Genomic DNA, 17,605 nt, shown 5'->3' with positions numbered 1-17,605 from the left:
CATCACCACCATTTCATCCTATGCACTTTGTATAAGATGATTTAACGATTATAAAAAAAGATGTTACGAAAATTCTGCAAAACCTGTACAGTGTGGGAAGGGTCATGTTTCCCGTGTCCCCATCGTGCGTCCGATGACCTTAAAACGGATAAAAAAAATTCAAAGGTGAAAAAGTATTGAATATTAACATGATTTGAAACTTCTAATAGGTAATCATCAGTCGCCGAGAATGCACTTTCTAACGAGTCAATAACTTGTGTAAAATAAAAAGTTAACATATTTTTTATCTGTCCCCGTTTTGTTTCCAATCTGTGACAGAAGACATGTGAACAGAACATTTTAGACATTGTGCATAGTTCACTCACGCGAAGCTATTTGATTACTATGAGAATTTGTAGTTTCTCATACTGAATTAATTCAATTTAGTCCGTACAAAGAACATTTTTATCTAGAGTTTATTCGTATATATTAATAGTAGTCAGAAAAACTGGTGTCTCCTAGAAGCAATCGTTTAATAAAAATGTCATATGTTTCTGAAACAATTCAATGGCCGTATTCGAGTGTCAATAATAAGAGTTTTGTTGTTCCGGAACTATAAATTGACATGTTTTCATCAAGGAATGTGATAATGAATAGTTTTCAATGGCGCAAATGGTTCCTTTTTTTGATTTTCGCCGTGTACCGGAGGTTGGATACCGTCGATGGTGAGTGCTTTTCATCACCTGTCCATTAGCGTACGTTTAATATTGTCTAAACACAAATAAAGTTGTGTTTATGTATTTCTGGTGTACTGGCATAGATGAGCTTAGCACTTTACTGAAATAAGTTACCGATGGTAAGGTCATCTTAAACAACACTCGATGTCTCAATCCTTTTCTAAAACTATTTTAGGGCCTCCAAATGACACACTGAATAAGCCAAGATTAGCGTGTTATGTTTTCCGTTGTTATATTTATGTGCATAATATACATATAGAATTGATACTGTACTTCTTTAGACATTGTGTTGTGTGCATGGTAACAAAAGATTTGTAATATATTCCTCTCAATAGTATGGGGTTAACAATGCAAGTAGGATTATTAGGAAAAAATAATAAATTTATTTACTTTCTGCCTAAAATGTTATCAATAAGTTAATTGTTACAGTAGGTTTTGTTTGCCACTTCAATTTGTATTGAAATTGGTTTTGTTGATGATAGGTTTGAAGTGTTATTGCAACAGTGAAAGATGTCCAAACTCAACATGTGAGACTGATGGCTTCTGCTTCGCCTCTACAAGCTTGGAGAACAAAGTGCAGAAGTTTACCTACCAGTGAGTACCATTATCACATTCATATTTTCAATAAAACCTACATACTTAAATCAAGTTTTCGAAATTATCTTATAAAGTCTTAATATGGCCCCCAAAACAACAAAAGGCATTATAAATATATTTTGTAATTTTATAACTATAGTGCAGAGGTACATATTTTTATTCCCCTTCAAATCTACAAATATGATGTTGGCTCTAAATATGCATAATAAAACAATTGGCAAACTCAAATCAACACAAACCTGTTGTTGTGCTGTGGCTCACAGGTATAATTCTAACCTATTTGTATCAAATGATTGACCTGTGTAGTGCGGTGGTCTTAAGCTGTATGAACTCGAACATTGCATTCCCTCCTGAAAACCCAGTAAAATGCAAAAATTCTACAATGTACTGCTGTAAAACTGATTTCTGCAATTCCGATGAGAATGTACAAGAAAAATTGTCCAAAGTGCTTCATGATTCCATAATGGGTAAGCTGTTCTGTGCACTTGCGGGCGTGTCATGTATCTATTTTGATGATGCAGATTTTGAGTTTGTTTGATGTACTATTAGAATCATATGCATTGCCATTTCCTATAAGTTTTGTGTTGAGATGCCAATACTCTAACAATCGCTTTTACATTAGTGATTTGAATATGTACCTACTAAGCAAAGAGAACGAGCGGCCGCAGGTGCCGACTGAAATAATTAGTATGATTTGAATGATGTGCCGTACTCCTTAACCAACTCTATTTTTCGAGTGTGCGTTGTTTGCCTAACCTACTAAACGTAATGTATGGTGGTTCCACTTGCGGCGCAGTTGTATCGAGCTCAAATCACTGATACCCATCGAGCATCCCTTCAGTTGCTCCACGACGAAAACTAAAAATGAATCAGTGGTGATAAAATGTTGTAAGTCACATGACATGTGCAATGAAGGCCTGCGCCTGGACCTGCAACCGAAGCCAGGTAGGAGCGACGTGGAGGTAGTGCCCTCGATGTGCCCCGCTAACTACTGCACTGTAGCTTCCCGCTGCTGACACCCGACGCCCAGAAACCAAACGCCAAGCGCCTACTACAGCCCATCACCGAGCGGGCGCCGTGTACAGCCTTGGTGAATGGTGCGAGACTGCATGGCTAAACATTTTTCTTTTCTTTTTTGTTTTAATATAACATATGTTTTTTTTATAGACCGGCCTTGATCACCGTTTAGGGTATATACGTTATCTTTGTACTAATGTAATGATTTATGAACATAGATGTTGGGACCGAAAAAACTCATTCCCTCCGGGGGACATGCCTATATGGTGCCGAAAGAAAGAACGCGATGATATATCGTGCTGCGCCACGGACTACTGTAACCGTGAACTATTCGCAGGTACAGTATAAATTCGGAATGTGTCGTCGGGGCGCGCTGTCTGGGTAGCTTACATTGTGATGTCCACATCAAATGTATTGTTAAGTCTGACCATGTTAAAGTAACGCGCATAAGAGGATCTTAATTATTGTAAAACATAATCATCTGCTCGGTAACGATCGTGCATGCAAATGTACCTATTGAACTTAGCACATTATTTTATTGACAGTGGGACATTTTCGAATCAGCAACACGTGTTTACACATTTGCTATTTAAAAGTCTCATTCTTGAGAGATAATGTTTGCTATGGTTGAATTGAATATGTTCATTTTAGAAACGGAAATAAGTCGTTATACATTATATGGGACCACATTTCATTTTAGCTATGCATATTTTATTAAAACAAAGGGTGTCGTACGCCGAAGGCATGACGGGGATGCATCGAAATTGTGTTGCTATTGACGACAGTCAATGTCTTGATTACAGAAAGTTAACATGACTGTTAAGTCACATTTTACAGCAGACGATAAATAAATCCGTAAGTGATCATAAGCCGGTTTTTCTACTTGATTTAAGCATGAACTCCTATTTTTTTTTAATACTAATGGCATGCCAGTAATTATAATTTAGTAACTGTTTATTAATAATATTGCTAACATTTTCACTTTGTACTGACAATTAATTGCTATGGGGGCATGAAACTAACCTCTGCACCGTATAAATGTAAAGTAATGATAAGAGTTAGTGGCCTAGGCTACTTCACACGTTACTAGAGAAATCTTGTTAGACTAGTAATGTACATAAGTTTTTCTTTATTCACCTAGGTTCCATTCCATTTATATTTCTGTCTGATGCAGGATATATTTGTGTCTTAACAAATGACTTATACACACGTCAAATATATTGTTAATGAGTGTCATGAAAGGCGTCTTAATGGCAAGAGCACTCTTTTCTTTTGAAATGGCGATAGTCTTTTGAATAATCCTATTGATCACCTGATTAAGGCAACAAACAATCCCTCTCTGATTGAATCAGATATCAGACCTCATTATGTGGTAATTTGTGTTCCATAATGTTGTTATTGAAAATGTTTGTTCCAGTTGTATATCTTTATGTTATTTTTTGTTTAACATTTATCTGGATATTGGGTTTGCTTACCGCCTGTGTTTTGGATGTTTATTTATAAATCTTTTACAGAATTTTACATGCTTTCGGCTTTTAAAGATAAATTACTTGTAGGTATTAGGTATGCCTATTTTTTATATGTTGCAATGAATGATATTATCGTAAAGCGTGTGTAAATATTTTAAGAGGGTTACATTTCTCTGATAGTAAGTTATTTGTACTATTTGGGTCAAAATGGAGTTTGGGAATCAAGATTGGTTAGGATGGTATTTAGATGAGTATTGCTGGAGCATCATGCGATAAGAAAAAAATTGTGATGTGCATGCTTTGGGGCTACACGTTGGGGTTGCCTTGTTATTTCATAAAAGTATTAGCCATAAATGTTCATATAATTGTTTTTTTACGAAATACATATTTGTCTAAACTTATATTTGTACCGCACAAGGTCTGGGAGTAAATGCTGGTAGTTCGCAAAATTTGCATGTATGCTAATGTATTTTTATCAATAGAAGTGTTATTTAAATGACAAAAAGTAATGCTATAATTCCGAATAAAGAGACGGGCACCACTGCGACGGCATGGAAAGTATTGCCATGGGTGATGGGGTTGGTGGTGCTCGGTGTGTGCGCCGCGATTAGCTTCTGGTGGGCGAAGCGCTCGCACGGGCCCAAGAAGAGGGTCCCGTCTCGGACTCCGTACCCGACGGACGACTCGGTCTGTGAGACCAGGCACCCCATGATGCGCACCACCACCATACGAGACATGATCGAGCTCACCACCTCCGGCTCCGGATCAGGTATGTATTACACTACTTATTCTAATCCTGCTTTATATCAGAAGAAAAGGTAAATTCATTTCGAATCTATAATTCGAGATCTACTATTAAAGGTTCAATAAGTACTCATATCATCATCTCAGTATTGACGAGCGTAATATATGTAATATTGTCGTGTTCGGTTCATATGAATGGATACATATATGTGCATTCGTTGACTAGTTAGTAAATACCAGAGTAAGACCATTGCCCCGAATCGATCTGCACTGATGCGTCTAATCAAGTCAATAAAGAAAGATATGACATGTTATGTATAGACGTCAATTGCATACAGGCCTACAATTCCATTATGTCGGATATAGATTCCTATCTTTGCTGTCACATCTTTAAATGCTCATTGTATATGGGTAACTTCTAAAGAAGCAAGGGTCCTAAATATCAAACTACACGTTGGCCCACCAAAAGAGATCTTGACACCGCGACATTACATCAGAACGTTTTTGGCAGCGGAAATGTAACACAACACTGCTTCATCGAGAATAGCCGCTGCCACAAATTACATAATTGAATGAGTTTATCCTAACAGCATAATTTGTTGTAGGGCTGCCACTTCTAGTGCAGCGTTCAATCGCTCGCCAGATCCAGCTAGTTGACATCATCGGCAAGGGGCGCTTCGGAGAAGTGTGGCGTGGTCGCTGGCGCGGAGAGAATGTCGCCGTCAAAATATTCTCGTCCCGCGAAGAGTCCTCCTGGTTCCGCGAAGCTGAAATCTACCAGACGGTCATGTTGCGTCACGAGAATATCCTTGGCTTCATCGCAGCTGATAACAAGGGTAACTTTATACTGCAAAACATTTACTGTACATCGAAAATAATATTATTATGATCTCCTTATCCGAGGTTGTCTAGGGTTCATTGCAGTTTCATTATTTCAATTTAGGTATAAGTTATTTGTGTTAGAAATTGGTATTTGATAAGTTTATGATCGCTACGTGCATCTCTTGAGAGATGGTGTTCTACGTTATAAAGTTATTTCTTGTTAAGTACATAATTGATTTGATTGTATGGGGCTTGAGCGCCATCTGCAGCCTACACGAATGTACTTAGTATTACATAATTCATTGGCATGAAGCTTACAGGATAATTTACCGTTATTAACCTCCATAGATAAAGTCGTAGTAGCTATTTGATTACAATCTTTTCCTTCAGATCGTGCGAACTATAAGCTAAGAGGATAATTTCGACACACCATTAATTCCACTAATGGCATTATTTGGCGGGATCACTATTGTATGATTCAATTAATAAATCAATAATGATTATGATTGTATTAGAGTAAAAGCTGCATATAAGAGAACTGCACCTCTATTACCAATACAACACTAATGTATGTCCGTTTACCGTAGATAACGGCACGTGGACTCAGCTGTGGCTGATTACGGACTACCATGAGAACGGTTCGCTGTTCGACTTCCTGAGCGCGCGAACCATAGACTCCATCACTCTTGTCAAGATGTCCCTGTCCATCGCCACTGGACTCGCCCACCTGCACATGGACATCGTCGGCACTAAAGGCAAGTCCACTAATTACTAAACCACTTTTAGAAAGAACCAATACCTCGAAACTATTCCTGCATTCGTATTCTAAGAGAGCCGCGCTCATTTGCTATTCCCATGTTCTATTTCAAAGGTCTTTTGAATATTTCGATGATCGAAATACCGTATGCACTAACTACTATTTTCATATTAAGGTCAATCGATTAATCAACTAGACTTTTCCATTCCACCCTTGAATATTTATCGACAGTTAGGGGCCAGTTTAAGCGGGTGTAGGCACTATGCTATATCGAATGCCGTAGATAGAATATCGTATAAGTAATCGACTGTTCAAAAAGTCAGGCGGTATACACAACACAAGACAAAATATTTTAATAAACTGAATGCGCTATGTACTTAACTAAACAATCCTAAAAACATGGAGCGTTCACTATATCGAATGTTTCTGCGTCTCCAGTATGCTATCCGTCTACAAAAAGGTATAGGAAACTATTGTTCGAAAAAAACTAAGATCATGGCTTAAGTTAGCTTCAGCCACTCGGGCGTTTTATCGAGATTACGCTGCAATTTCCGCGGACTGTCCGTAGATAGAGGACCAACTCGCCTTCATCTAAACTCCTCGCTTCGAAACGCGTTATTCAAGGAATACCCAGAAATGTTTGTTACCTCTTTGTCTTATTATATTGTTATGTCTTACCTATGAAACAGTATCGTATTACCAAGTAACAAGGCTGTGGTGGGCATAATTGTATAGTATTTTTATTAAAATCTAGTCAATTGCTAAAAATGGAGCGAATGTTTTCCTTTTCAAAAGCGTGTTCCACGTTCTTTCCCATTTTCAATATTGTTTTGAATTCTAGGACAACCCGGTGTATTATTTTCGAATACAGACCAAACAGAATGTTGGAGAAACATAGGAGGTAAGCTTGCTATTATGCTCTTTGTTAATTTATGGTTTTAGTTATGTAAACTAAACTAACATTTAATATACAGTTTATATAATATATATAAAAAAGCATTCGATATTTGAACAGACGATGTTTTTGGCATTCGATATGGCTCAGTACTCAATCTAAATCATTTCCACTATTTCTTTTTAGATATCTTAAAAGAGAATATTTTCTGAAATATTATAATATGCAGTATCAATATAAGGCTTAATAAAAACAACACTAATGAGGCTATTCGAGACTTAATTTGGTTTTTGGTCTAATTTGGTGAAGGTCAATCTGCCTGAAGGCTTGAGGGAGTATAATGGGTTATCGACGTTTTATTTCAATAGGGCTTTCCTTCCATGACGTCACAACTGGTAACATTAACCATAATCAATTTCAGGTGAAAGTAGATCTTCCTACACTTAGCTCTCTTATTGTTGAACTTTGTTTCTTATTTTTGATTTATGTTCAACCATTACCGAAGCTTTCAATTTCAGATAGAATTGAATTATTTCTTCGTGTTGTGGGCTACTTGCACCATATTTTTACGCTTTCAGCCAACACTCTAATATAGTATTAGTGAGATTGTAGGGCTTTCTTCTGCCAATTGAAAGCTTACGGCAAGGGTTCCCAAGGGATGCGGATGAAATCAGGCGGAACAGTGCTATTGATATAACGTCAACCAGAACCTTTTTGCGTCGTAGTAATCATAAATAAATTATTGAACAGGCAAGCCGGCGATAGCCCACAGGGACTTGAAATCTAAGAACATTCTGGTGAAGTCCAACCTCACCTGCGTGATCGGTGACTTGGGCTTAGCTGTCCGTCATAACGTCGCCAGCGATTCGGTCGACGTGCCCACCACTAACCGAGTTGGTACCAAGCGCTACATGGCTCCCGAGGTAAGTAGACCTCTTTAATATCTATGACATCCTGGTACAAAACCCCTAACATATTATTAAATCTCTAAACATTTTTGCCATAGCTCAGACCAAGAATTTAGAGGACAAAGCCTCTTTAATCATTGTATTATATTGGCTTCTGTTTTCATATAGGAAGCCTTTGAATTCAATGTCTTTTGTAGTAATTGTTCGAAGTTATTTTTGTTTAATTCTACAATGTCTGTCTGTCATGTTCCCGAAGTTTGTTCATGTATAGTTCAGGGTTTCTTCGTACTTAATGGCAAAGCTGTTGATACTTACTGCTTGCGATATCTTCTGTCAAGCTTCTCTATCCTACATTGAAGTCACAAAACTGGTATTGTCATACTCGGTCATCCTCCGAGCCTTTTTCCCAACCATGTTGGCTTCCAGTCTAACCGGATTCAGCTGAGTACCAGTGCTTTACAGGGAGCGACTGCCTATCTGACCCCCTCGACCCAGTTACCCGGACAACCCGATACCCCTTGGTTAGACTGGCGTCGAACTTACTGGCTGCTGACTACCCGTAACGACTGTTAAGGATGTTAAATGACAGCCGTGACCTACAGTTTAACGTGCCATCCGAAACACAGTTAATGGTGTGTAGGATATACTTAGAAAGTACATTGGTATTGTCATAGGTGTTGGATGAAACAATGGACACTCGGCAGTTTGACCCCTACAAGCGTTCAGACGTATACTCGTTCGGTCTCGTGCTGTGGGAGATGGCTCGTCGTTGTGGCGTCATGCCCGATGAATACCAACCTCCTTACTATGACTGCGTGCCTCCCGACCCCGCTCTCGAAGACATGCGACGGGTTGTCTGCACCGAAAAACGGAGGCCTAACGTCCCCAACAGATGGCATTCAGATCACGTAAGTCACTTTTTAATACAATTTAAAGCCTCTTGACCTCAATTACAAACACAACCTATTTACTTGGCGACTTCAACGATTTTCCTTTAATTCAGGCTAAATGTAATTAATTCAATAACTTCAGTCGCTCAATACGTCATTTTGATTTAATTATTTTAACTCTCATATGACTTATAATTGTATATCGAAACCATTTATCCTTGAAACCTGAAATAGTAATAGTGTTTTCCTGCTATGATGTTGTAATTAAAACAATCTGTTATTATTGGGCTTTAGGTGGAATGATTCTCTCAATATAACGACACAATAATAAGATTCGTCCGTTCTTAATTACTTTTAGGGTATTTATTTTGTCTGGCACAGTGAGTTGTGTAGTCTCTTTGTGGACATAACTGAGTAAATATAGACATTGAAGCACAATACAGGACAGGGAAACCTTTTTTAGAAAGCAGTCTGTATTTTTATTTGCTTTCTTTACAAGTTTTTAAAAATAAAACACCATATTTAGATTACAAAACAGTCTCTTGGGGAGTACAGATAAAGTATTTTTGTAATTTTTCTTTAAATTAATGTAGCTGTTTCCGCGTCTTATGTTCTACCAAATAACATCTAAATGGGGCCAGACTTTTAACCCCGTAATTGCAACAAACAAACTCACATTGGTATTTCCAATACCTATATTTTATGATATACATTCAAGGTGAAAGTCGCCAAATTACGTGTGGTAAAGTACTTGTTGCTAGTTCTGATAAGCGAGAGTGATAAGTGACTACAAATTATGACAATAGAGTCAGAAAAATCGATTTGATAGATATCTTACATACTATCAGTGACTAACAGACGGCTTCGTATTATTATTGACTTTTTCTAAAACATCTAAATACCTTTATTTATCAATTATCCCTCGAAGTTTGTACTTCAGTTATTATTCATTTCAAAATAGGAAACTATTCCAACAAGTAAATGACCATACAACGAAAATATGTAATCAATACGTCATTTCATATCATTATTTATATTGATTAAAGTTTATCGATAACATGTGTCGTAAATACATTTGTTTTGTCATACACATGTTGTGCTATCAAATTATTGTAGACTAGCTTCTGCCAGCGGTTTCACCCGCATCCCGTGGAAACCTCTGCACGAACCCGGATAAAAAATAGCCTTCGTCGATAAATGGGCTATCTAACACTGAAAGAATTTTTCGAATCGGATCAGTAGTTCCTGAGATTAGCGCGTTCAAACAAACAAACAAACAAACTCTTCAGCTTTATAATATTAGTATAGATGTAGCTTATATTTCTTGCGGTTTCCCTCGTATTCTTAATAAAAAAAAAACTGTCGTTCTCTAGTTTTTATTCGTCAAAATATCTGCTGAGCTAACTCGGTTACTGTGATACAGTAGCGAAATTACGTTTTTTTTTTTCAGTTTTGTAGATATAGTAATAAATTGTTATTTTAAATAGAATTCTAAATATGCAATCAATAAATCCGAGAGTGGGGCTATCGAGGATGACACGAGTATATAGATTACAAATAAGTAGTATTTGTTTGTGTGTGACAGGTGCTGTCATCGATATCGAAGGTGATGAAGGAGTGCTGGTATCAGAACCCCGCCGCGCGTCTCACCGCACTCCGCATCAAGAAGACACTCGCCAACATCGGCACTCCCGACTACATCAAGCTGTAAGTCTGAAGCCAACTGAAAGCCTTATTTCATTGACCTCATTCATCTCCAACCGCCTTCGATCGAACAGAAGCCGATACCGACCTCAGCTAACGATATATCGCTTGTCAATTCGATTGCTGCTCACTCTCATTCTTGTAATCGATTACGTGCTGTTTTCACTTCATGCTTCAACGAAGATTTACTTCAGGTGTGCAGTACGGTTAGTTTAAGTATTGTGTAATGTCTTTGATCGTATCCAGTTTGTCTTTCACCGCAATATTGTATATTATATGTATGTTCACATGATTGTACAATGTTTAGGGAAGTCGAGCTGGATGAAATAAGGGTTTGATACTTGGACCTTGCGTCGTTACTGAACGGACTAGATTTTCAAGCCACGTGCATGACTCCTGACCCCTACCTCTTAGAATATATTTGTGTAATATCTTGAAGGAGCATTTATTTAATATTATCATATTATGGATTTGAAGTTGTAGTGATATTTTTTCGTTACCAACTACGTAAGTTTAACTTTTGTTAAGTGTTCCGATTTCGTTTAATGTGCATAATAAAAATATATAAACAGTACTTTTATTTTTGTAAACTATATTTTCTGTGATATGAAATTAAATCGCAGCTATTGTTATAAGTTTAATTTGTGTTTGTTTATTACTATAATCATTATAGGTGTATAGATGTAAGTGCGACTGCCGCTGTCGCGTTCGGACTATGTATATTTGAAAGCATTTTGTTTTAAGTATAAGGTATGTAATAATTTGTTGTATAGAGATGAGATAGCAGTGCAATAGTGTGCGATGCGCAGCTCGTGACTAGGGAACCGGGGTGAGTGTGCGACTGTGAGATGCGCTGCTCCGGGCGGGACTCGAGTGCCACTCGGTGGCTGATCACTCGCCAGCGGATGTCGCCGTCGTACACGCAAGGCCGTAGCTAAGAGGGCCAGCGCCTCGACGCTAATCTTCCGTTAAACAATAACAAGCTATCTAAGACTAATTCATGGAAACAGTGATTCATTTGTGGTTGTGAATTATAAATCTATTTTTTATCAATATAACAATAATAACAAAATTACAAAAATGTACTTAAGTATTTAAAAATAAATGTAATATCCGACACACTCCCTTATATTTTGTAAGAGACTTCTTCTGGCTACGGTCTTGGACTCACGTCCTCCTGAAACGAGCACTGGAACTGCAATTGCGAATTAAATTAAGGTTTGGCATGTGCGGCGCGTTTACGTGAAATATGTAAACCGCACACCGTCGCATCATATACTTTGTGTTAGATTTACTGAAATATTACTTAGTGATGTTTCACAAGAACGCGTGCTCGGAGAGTAACTGATGAAAGAATGAGTTTTTAAATAATATTGATACATCACAAAAGCACCTATTTTCTTACTTATTCCGAAATTGGAATTCTTGAAGTTTAAGATATTTAGAATTTGTATATAATGAACGGTGTTTACACACTATAACGACCTATTCTAATATGCGTAAGGACTTTGATAAGTAAGCATGTAGATTTCATACTTTTATGTAAAGTTATAATTGTAGAATAACTATTTTATTTATTGTGTTTTATTTAGAGTAGTCTACCGCCAGTGAAAGAACGCGACAAAGTACTTCTAATTTCGATTACGTACAAATATATGTTTGTTGTTTATAAAAATAAAATTATCTTTGGGAAAATATTCATGTGCGCATTGTATACCTATTAAGGTTAAGTTGTTAAACATTTGATAATATATATTCCTCGTGTAAGTATGTGTAACAGTCAACTGAAATTCGTCGACAAGTAAAACTTAGAGACTGAATCTAGCTCCAAAAAATTTTAGACATCATTGCCTTTTGGTGACCTCATCTCATAGTTAATTCGGTGTTTATACAAATAGGCCATGCTTCGAATTCATTTCAATATCGTCCAATTTATATAAACTCGATTATTTGACGTCGTCCACTGTCAAGTATGTACATTCGATAAGTTCATAGAAGCGAGGTGGCTCTTAATAATAGCATTTTAAAGATTGATCGATCATATTTTTTTTACTTTTTTTAGATTTTAATGCTGCAGCTGTAGGCTAGCCATTTTACACGTGCCTGCGAAGTGCGAAGCAACGACTTATATCGACAGTGACTTTAAATGTAATAAAGCACTTTAAATAGTTCGTCCCAATTAGCCACTTTGCGTTGTAACAAAGGTCGAGTTTTGTTGAATTCCGTAATGTGACTGTCAAGTCTTACATTACTTAGTTGAGGCTCCATTATCATACATATATGCAATATTCCATTATACTAAGTTTTCTAGTTAAAGTGATTGTAATAAATAGATACCTACATAGTAATACTTATAAAACTGTCTTTTCTTCCAACAATACCGATTGCCACATCGTTTGCCTCTGTATTTTAAGATTACTACTTACGTGATTAGATGCATACGAAAGTCCCCTGTTCAAAGAAACCCTTTGAAACTGAACGTTGTAAGAACAAGAAATGTAGATTTTGTACTCTTTTAGTCAGACTCAGGAACTAGTAGTGTGTTAATATACTTATTTAACGTATTTAAGCGAATATTGTGTGTTTATTGAAGTAAACTTCCGACGATTAGTGTCGCTCGAGCTATTGTTAAATTAAGAAAATTATCCTCAATTCTATTAGGGTACTTTGATGTCACAAACAAGGAATAATATTATTTTTAAGAAGGAACCATTTGCCTTTTACATTTTTAAAGCAATAATAACTTTTTAAAGTATTTTTAACAGGTTTTATTATATAAAATGTTTCAGTTCAATTCAGATGGTATTTGACAAAAGTCAGATTGTTACAGTTTGATTGCATGTTTAGAACTTTAACTCTGTTAGCAGCTTCATTCCACGCCAGGTGCGGTGCGTAGTTGTCTTCTCATTGTTATTGTCAATACTATATCATTTGAGTGGCAGCGAACGCTATCTTAAGAATCGATGTTGTATTAGATTGTAGATTTCCATCGAATTTTTTATACTTATATATACCATTTATTATAACATATGAATAGTATTTGTAATTCTGTATTAAGATCTATTTTTCATGTGTTTGTAATATTTTCGAAGGTAATTCCTCCGTGTTGTATATTCTTATATGTTACAGCCAAAGTGATTAATCTCTTTATTATTAACTGAATGCTCTATATCATATGACGTTATTGAGAAAATTGTATAGGTTCTACTAGAGACTAAAATTTGAAAATTAATTTATGAAGCCCAAATACCACATAAAATCGCTAGTTATGTAATCACATTGTCTGTAACAAATAAGTACCTATGAAGAGAAATATATATGTAAATTGTTACGTTGTGTCGTATATCTTAAGATGCATTTAGATCAAACGGGAGCATTATTCTTGATCTTATAATCATTAAAGAATTTTCTGTTTAACTTAAAATAATTGGCAGCATGAACATCATTCGCTCGTTTGATATAAATGCATCATTATGAAGAGCGAGAAACTGAAAGCAATAGACAAGCTAAAGCTGCAAAGATATAAATCTTTAAAAACAAAATGTGAAAGAATCTAAAACACTTGTGAGAGCCATGTACCTTTAGTCACAGCTTAGTTAGTAATAAAAGTTTTAAAACTGTTAATGTCGGATCAGTGCCGGATGCCAAGCGCGGGGCCGTAACAAGAATAGCGCGGGTTAAAGGTAAAAGTAGTAACTACTTACTAACAGCCAATTTCTTCATTAACAGTAAAAAAGTAAAAGCCAAAGTAATGTCATAAAGTAAAAGTAACGGTCAAATTCGTTTTATCTATTAGTTTTGCTGTCACTTTAGCCTTGAAAAAACGAATTTGACCGTTACTTTTACTTTATGACATTACTTTGGCTTTTACTTTTGATGAAGAACCTGGCCGTTACCCATCAAGACCGAACAGCAAAAGAATAAAAGAAACAGGTCAGTATGGTTGCGCAGGCACTGTCAAGACCTGGGCGCGACGCCCGTAACATGTGGTTAATCCGACTCTCTATCCGACGCAAGCGCAATCGACTTACCGGCAATAGGTGTCCGCCGTGCAAGTCGCTAATAAGAATATATTATTGAATGTATTTATTTTGATGTACTTTATAATGTAGTCGACTATCCTTTGTCGAGTTCTGTACCTATTTTGAGGCAATACATTATGTTTGATAAAACTGGGATCGTCTTAGCTTAGATTATGCTTTCCCAACGACCGCCCAGTCATTGTTGGTAGAAGATATTTTGGTTCAAAATGTTACTAATTGACTTCTAGCCACCGACTGGCAGTGCTGTCATGAACTGCTTACTCCGGGCTCTGCCACAACCTAAGTTGATGCCAGTTATGTTAAACATAATGTAGTAAATCACTTTATTAGGATCCCTATTTTGTGTCTTAGTCTTCTCGAGTTATCACCACATAACATGCTTTATGTCACTCGTTTTATATACGATTCATTAGAGATATAAAATACTTTAGAATTTCTAGATTTAGGACGTCGAGTTCAAATTAATGTCATAAAATAAAATGTACAAGCATCAAACTATTAGTTTGAAATTATTTGATGAGCAATACCAAGAGAGTACAAGTAATGTTTTCTGAAGTGCAATAACTAAACGTGGACAAATGCAGCATCATATCACATGAGCATACGAATTGGATGACTTATTCCAAATATGAATGATTTTATGTAAATATCATGGTTTAATTATCCCACTGCGTAAGGTTTTATAATAATTGTTTATGGAGTGGACTAATTAATATAATAAATAAAACCAGCGTTTTATATTGGATATTGTTTTTTTTTTCCTATTTATGCCACACTACTAGTACCGCCATTAAGAGTCGCCCGGGCACCAGATATCAGGGGGCGCCTCGCGGGACAGCTCAGTATATGTACAAAAAAAAACTGTTTTAATTATAGACCAGTATCCAGTACCTATTCGAAGTAGAAGAAGTTTTCGATAAATACCGATTTTCTAACTTTTCATAAGGGAGAAAGAAACGAAAATTAGAAATATTAACAAAAGAGAAGGCTCGTGTTGATGAAAGTGTTGTCTATTGTTTTTATTAGAAAGCCTTTTTGAGAGACATTGATAATTTTAAATTCAATTTGTGGGTTTTCTTTAACTTTCACAAAGCAGCCCGTAGTCTGGAAGTTTTTGATTGATTCACCCGTGCATCGGAGAGCACGTAAATGTCGGTCTTGGGCCTGGATCTCTTTCCGGTCGGGCCAGATTGCCGTCCCATCGTGTTATGAGAGTGAAGGAATAGGGAGTGCACCTGCGTGCGCAAATGCTCGTGAACTATAATATGTCCTGCGCAGCTGGCTAATCTCCTTAAATGAGACCAGCCGCCGTGGCCGAAATCGGCCGTGGACGCCATTATTATTATTATAAACCTTTATAGATCGAACAAACAGGCTACCACTTGCTCTCACAACACCTTCAAACTTTTAAAATTAAAAACTATGTATTTTTGTTTATTTTATAATAATATTACCTAATTTTTTCTGAAAAAATATTGCCAAGTAAAAACTTATCTGGCTGTAATTGTAAAGTGAGAAAATTCTCTGTGTAACAGATGTTGAAACAATGAATAAAATGTTATTATGATCTTGCTCGCGTCCGTAGGATTCTCCACCTATTTCTAGGAAAACCCTACACGTATCCCCTGGGTGGTGCTAGACCAGTAACGACGCCGACTCACAGGCAGTCGCATAATCTGGGGCCCGATTCTCCTAATTTTACTTAAGCGACATACAATTCACATTCCACTGCGATCCAATCACGACTCGATTACGATTGAAGCGTATGTGGCATTCCGCTATTTTATCTTTGAAATAAACGTTTTTATCCTTTTCTGTCATTCAATAATGAATCACTTTGTCTGCAAATGATTTACGATTGCAATATGATTGTAGAGCAAACTACCGTATAGACCAAAATAGCAGACCAATCGCAAACCAATCGAATGTCGTTGGAATACGATTGGTCTTATATTAGTAGCAGAATGTCCAATATGGTTAAAACTGCTATTGCGATCATATTGCGATTCAATTTCTATTCGATTTTGACATTATTAACTTAGGAGAATCGGAAGGCCTAACAAGCGTGAAGAAAGAGAGTCGCAACCGCATTAGCGATTGGGGGGTTGGAGTGTAGCAAAGGGTGTGCAAGGCTTTTGGGACTTAGAAAATTTTTCATAAAAAATGAAAATTTCTAAAAATGCCTAGTTTTTTATTTCCATCGTATAGAATACCTAAAAATAAGACGAAAACCATCTGGGCACTTTTTGTCTAGGACCAAGGAGCCCCGCGTAGCGGGGCTCCGTCGACTTTGCCTTTGTTTACAATGACCTTCAGTGCTCATTTTCAGGCGAACCGTTGGTCCTAGGCAAAAGGTGCCCAGATGGAAGTCCCAAAAGCCTTGCACACCCTTTGCTACACACTAACCGCCTCATTTGTGGGGTATAAATAGACTTCCTTTTTGTTGTTCAGAGTTTGGAGTCCAATCTTAAAACAAAAAAAAAACAGCAACGAACAAGTAGGCGCGAGCTTGGCGAGAACGAATTTTTAAGCATTAGGTACTTTTAAATAAATAAGAGAATTAATGCATAATACGAATTCAAAATATAACGGGTCTAGAAGGCTGCATGGAAAAGTGTATTGATTGATATTTACTGGAGTTAAATAATTTCTACCATGACTTAATAAATATGGTATGAATACGATAAGACAGAATTATAGTTATATGTCAATGGACAGAATAATATGTATTTTGACTACACTATCTGTATTATATTATAGCAACACAGTGTTGAGCGCTAACGCGAAGAAATAGGATATCTCGTGATTTTCCATAGCAGAAATCGTTTTGTTTTTGTAATACATAATTAAATTACATGAATTTCTGTAGATAGTGATTAAAATATATCAGTTTGTTGGTTTGTTGTGACCGGACCTCCCTCAGCGTTGCCCACAGAGTACATTATTAAAACTGGCGTTGCCTTGCCAACTCTACTAACTTTTAGGTAGATCTACCAACTTTGCCTTCAGTCTACCTCTCTACCAACTTAAGCCTCAAATCTAC

At 36.7% G+C, this 17,605-nt stretch overlaps 1 protein-coding gene across 7 annotated transcripts; it reads left to right on the top strand.

Moving 5' to 3' along the window:
• The first annotated feature begins 316 nt into the window (after nt 1-316).
• LOC110374498 (TGF-beta receptor type-1) lies at nt 317-15,307 on the top strand. Of its 7 annotated transcripts, none has more exons than XM_021332221.3 (11): nt 317-704; nt 1,199-1,310; nt 2,110-2,258; nt 4,329-4,568; nt 5,149-5,379; nt 5,953-6,120; nt 6,964-7,023; nt 7,768-7,940; nt 8,600-8,833; nt 10,401-10,522; nt 10,827-15,307. In XM_021332221.3, exons 1-11 carry the CDS (start codon nt 605-607, stop codon nt 10,855-10,857), a joined length of 1,620 nt encoding a protein of 539 aa, XP_021187896.1. In that variant the 5' UTR covers nt 317-604; the 3' UTR covers nt 10,858-15,307. The 7 variants fall into 7 exon arrangements, with proteins under 7 accessions (XP_021187896.1, XP_021187897.1, XP_021187895.1 ...); XM_021332222.3 differs by lacking the exon at nt 2,110-2,258 and adding an exon at nt 1,620-1,780 and having other exon boundaries at nt 12,582-15,307; XM_021332220.3 differs by lacking the exon at nt 2,110-2,258 and adding an exon at nt 1,620-1,780.
• The last annotated feature ends 2,298 nt before the right edge of the window (nt 15,308-17,605 follow it).

The sequence above is a fragment of the Helicoverpa armigera genome, chromosome 1 (assembly GCF_030705265.1).
Source record: "Helicoverpa armigera isolate CAAS_96S chromosome 1, ASM3070526v1, whole genome shotgun sequence".
Lineage (NCBI taxonomy): Eukaryota > Metazoa > Arthropoda > Insecta > Lepidoptera > Noctuidae > Helicoverpa > Helicoverpa armigera.
Note: the sequence above shows the minus strand (reverse complement) of the source record. Positions and strands in the feature narration are given on the sequence as shown.

Excerpts from the sequence above, each read along its gene's own strand:
- LOC110374498 (XM_021332220.3), top strand. The coding sequence starts at position 605 with ATGTTTTCATCAAGGAATGTGATAATGAATAGTTTTCAATGGCGCAAA. Across the intron at positions 705-1,198 it reads GAGGTTGGATACCGTCGATG|GTTTGAAGTGTTATTGCAAC; the intron begins GTGAGTGCTTTT and ends TGTTGATGATAG. Across the intron at positions 1,311-1,619 it reads GTGCAGAAGTTTACCTACCA|TGCGGTGGTCTTAAGCTGTA; the intron begins GTGAGTACCATT and ends TGACCTGTGTAG.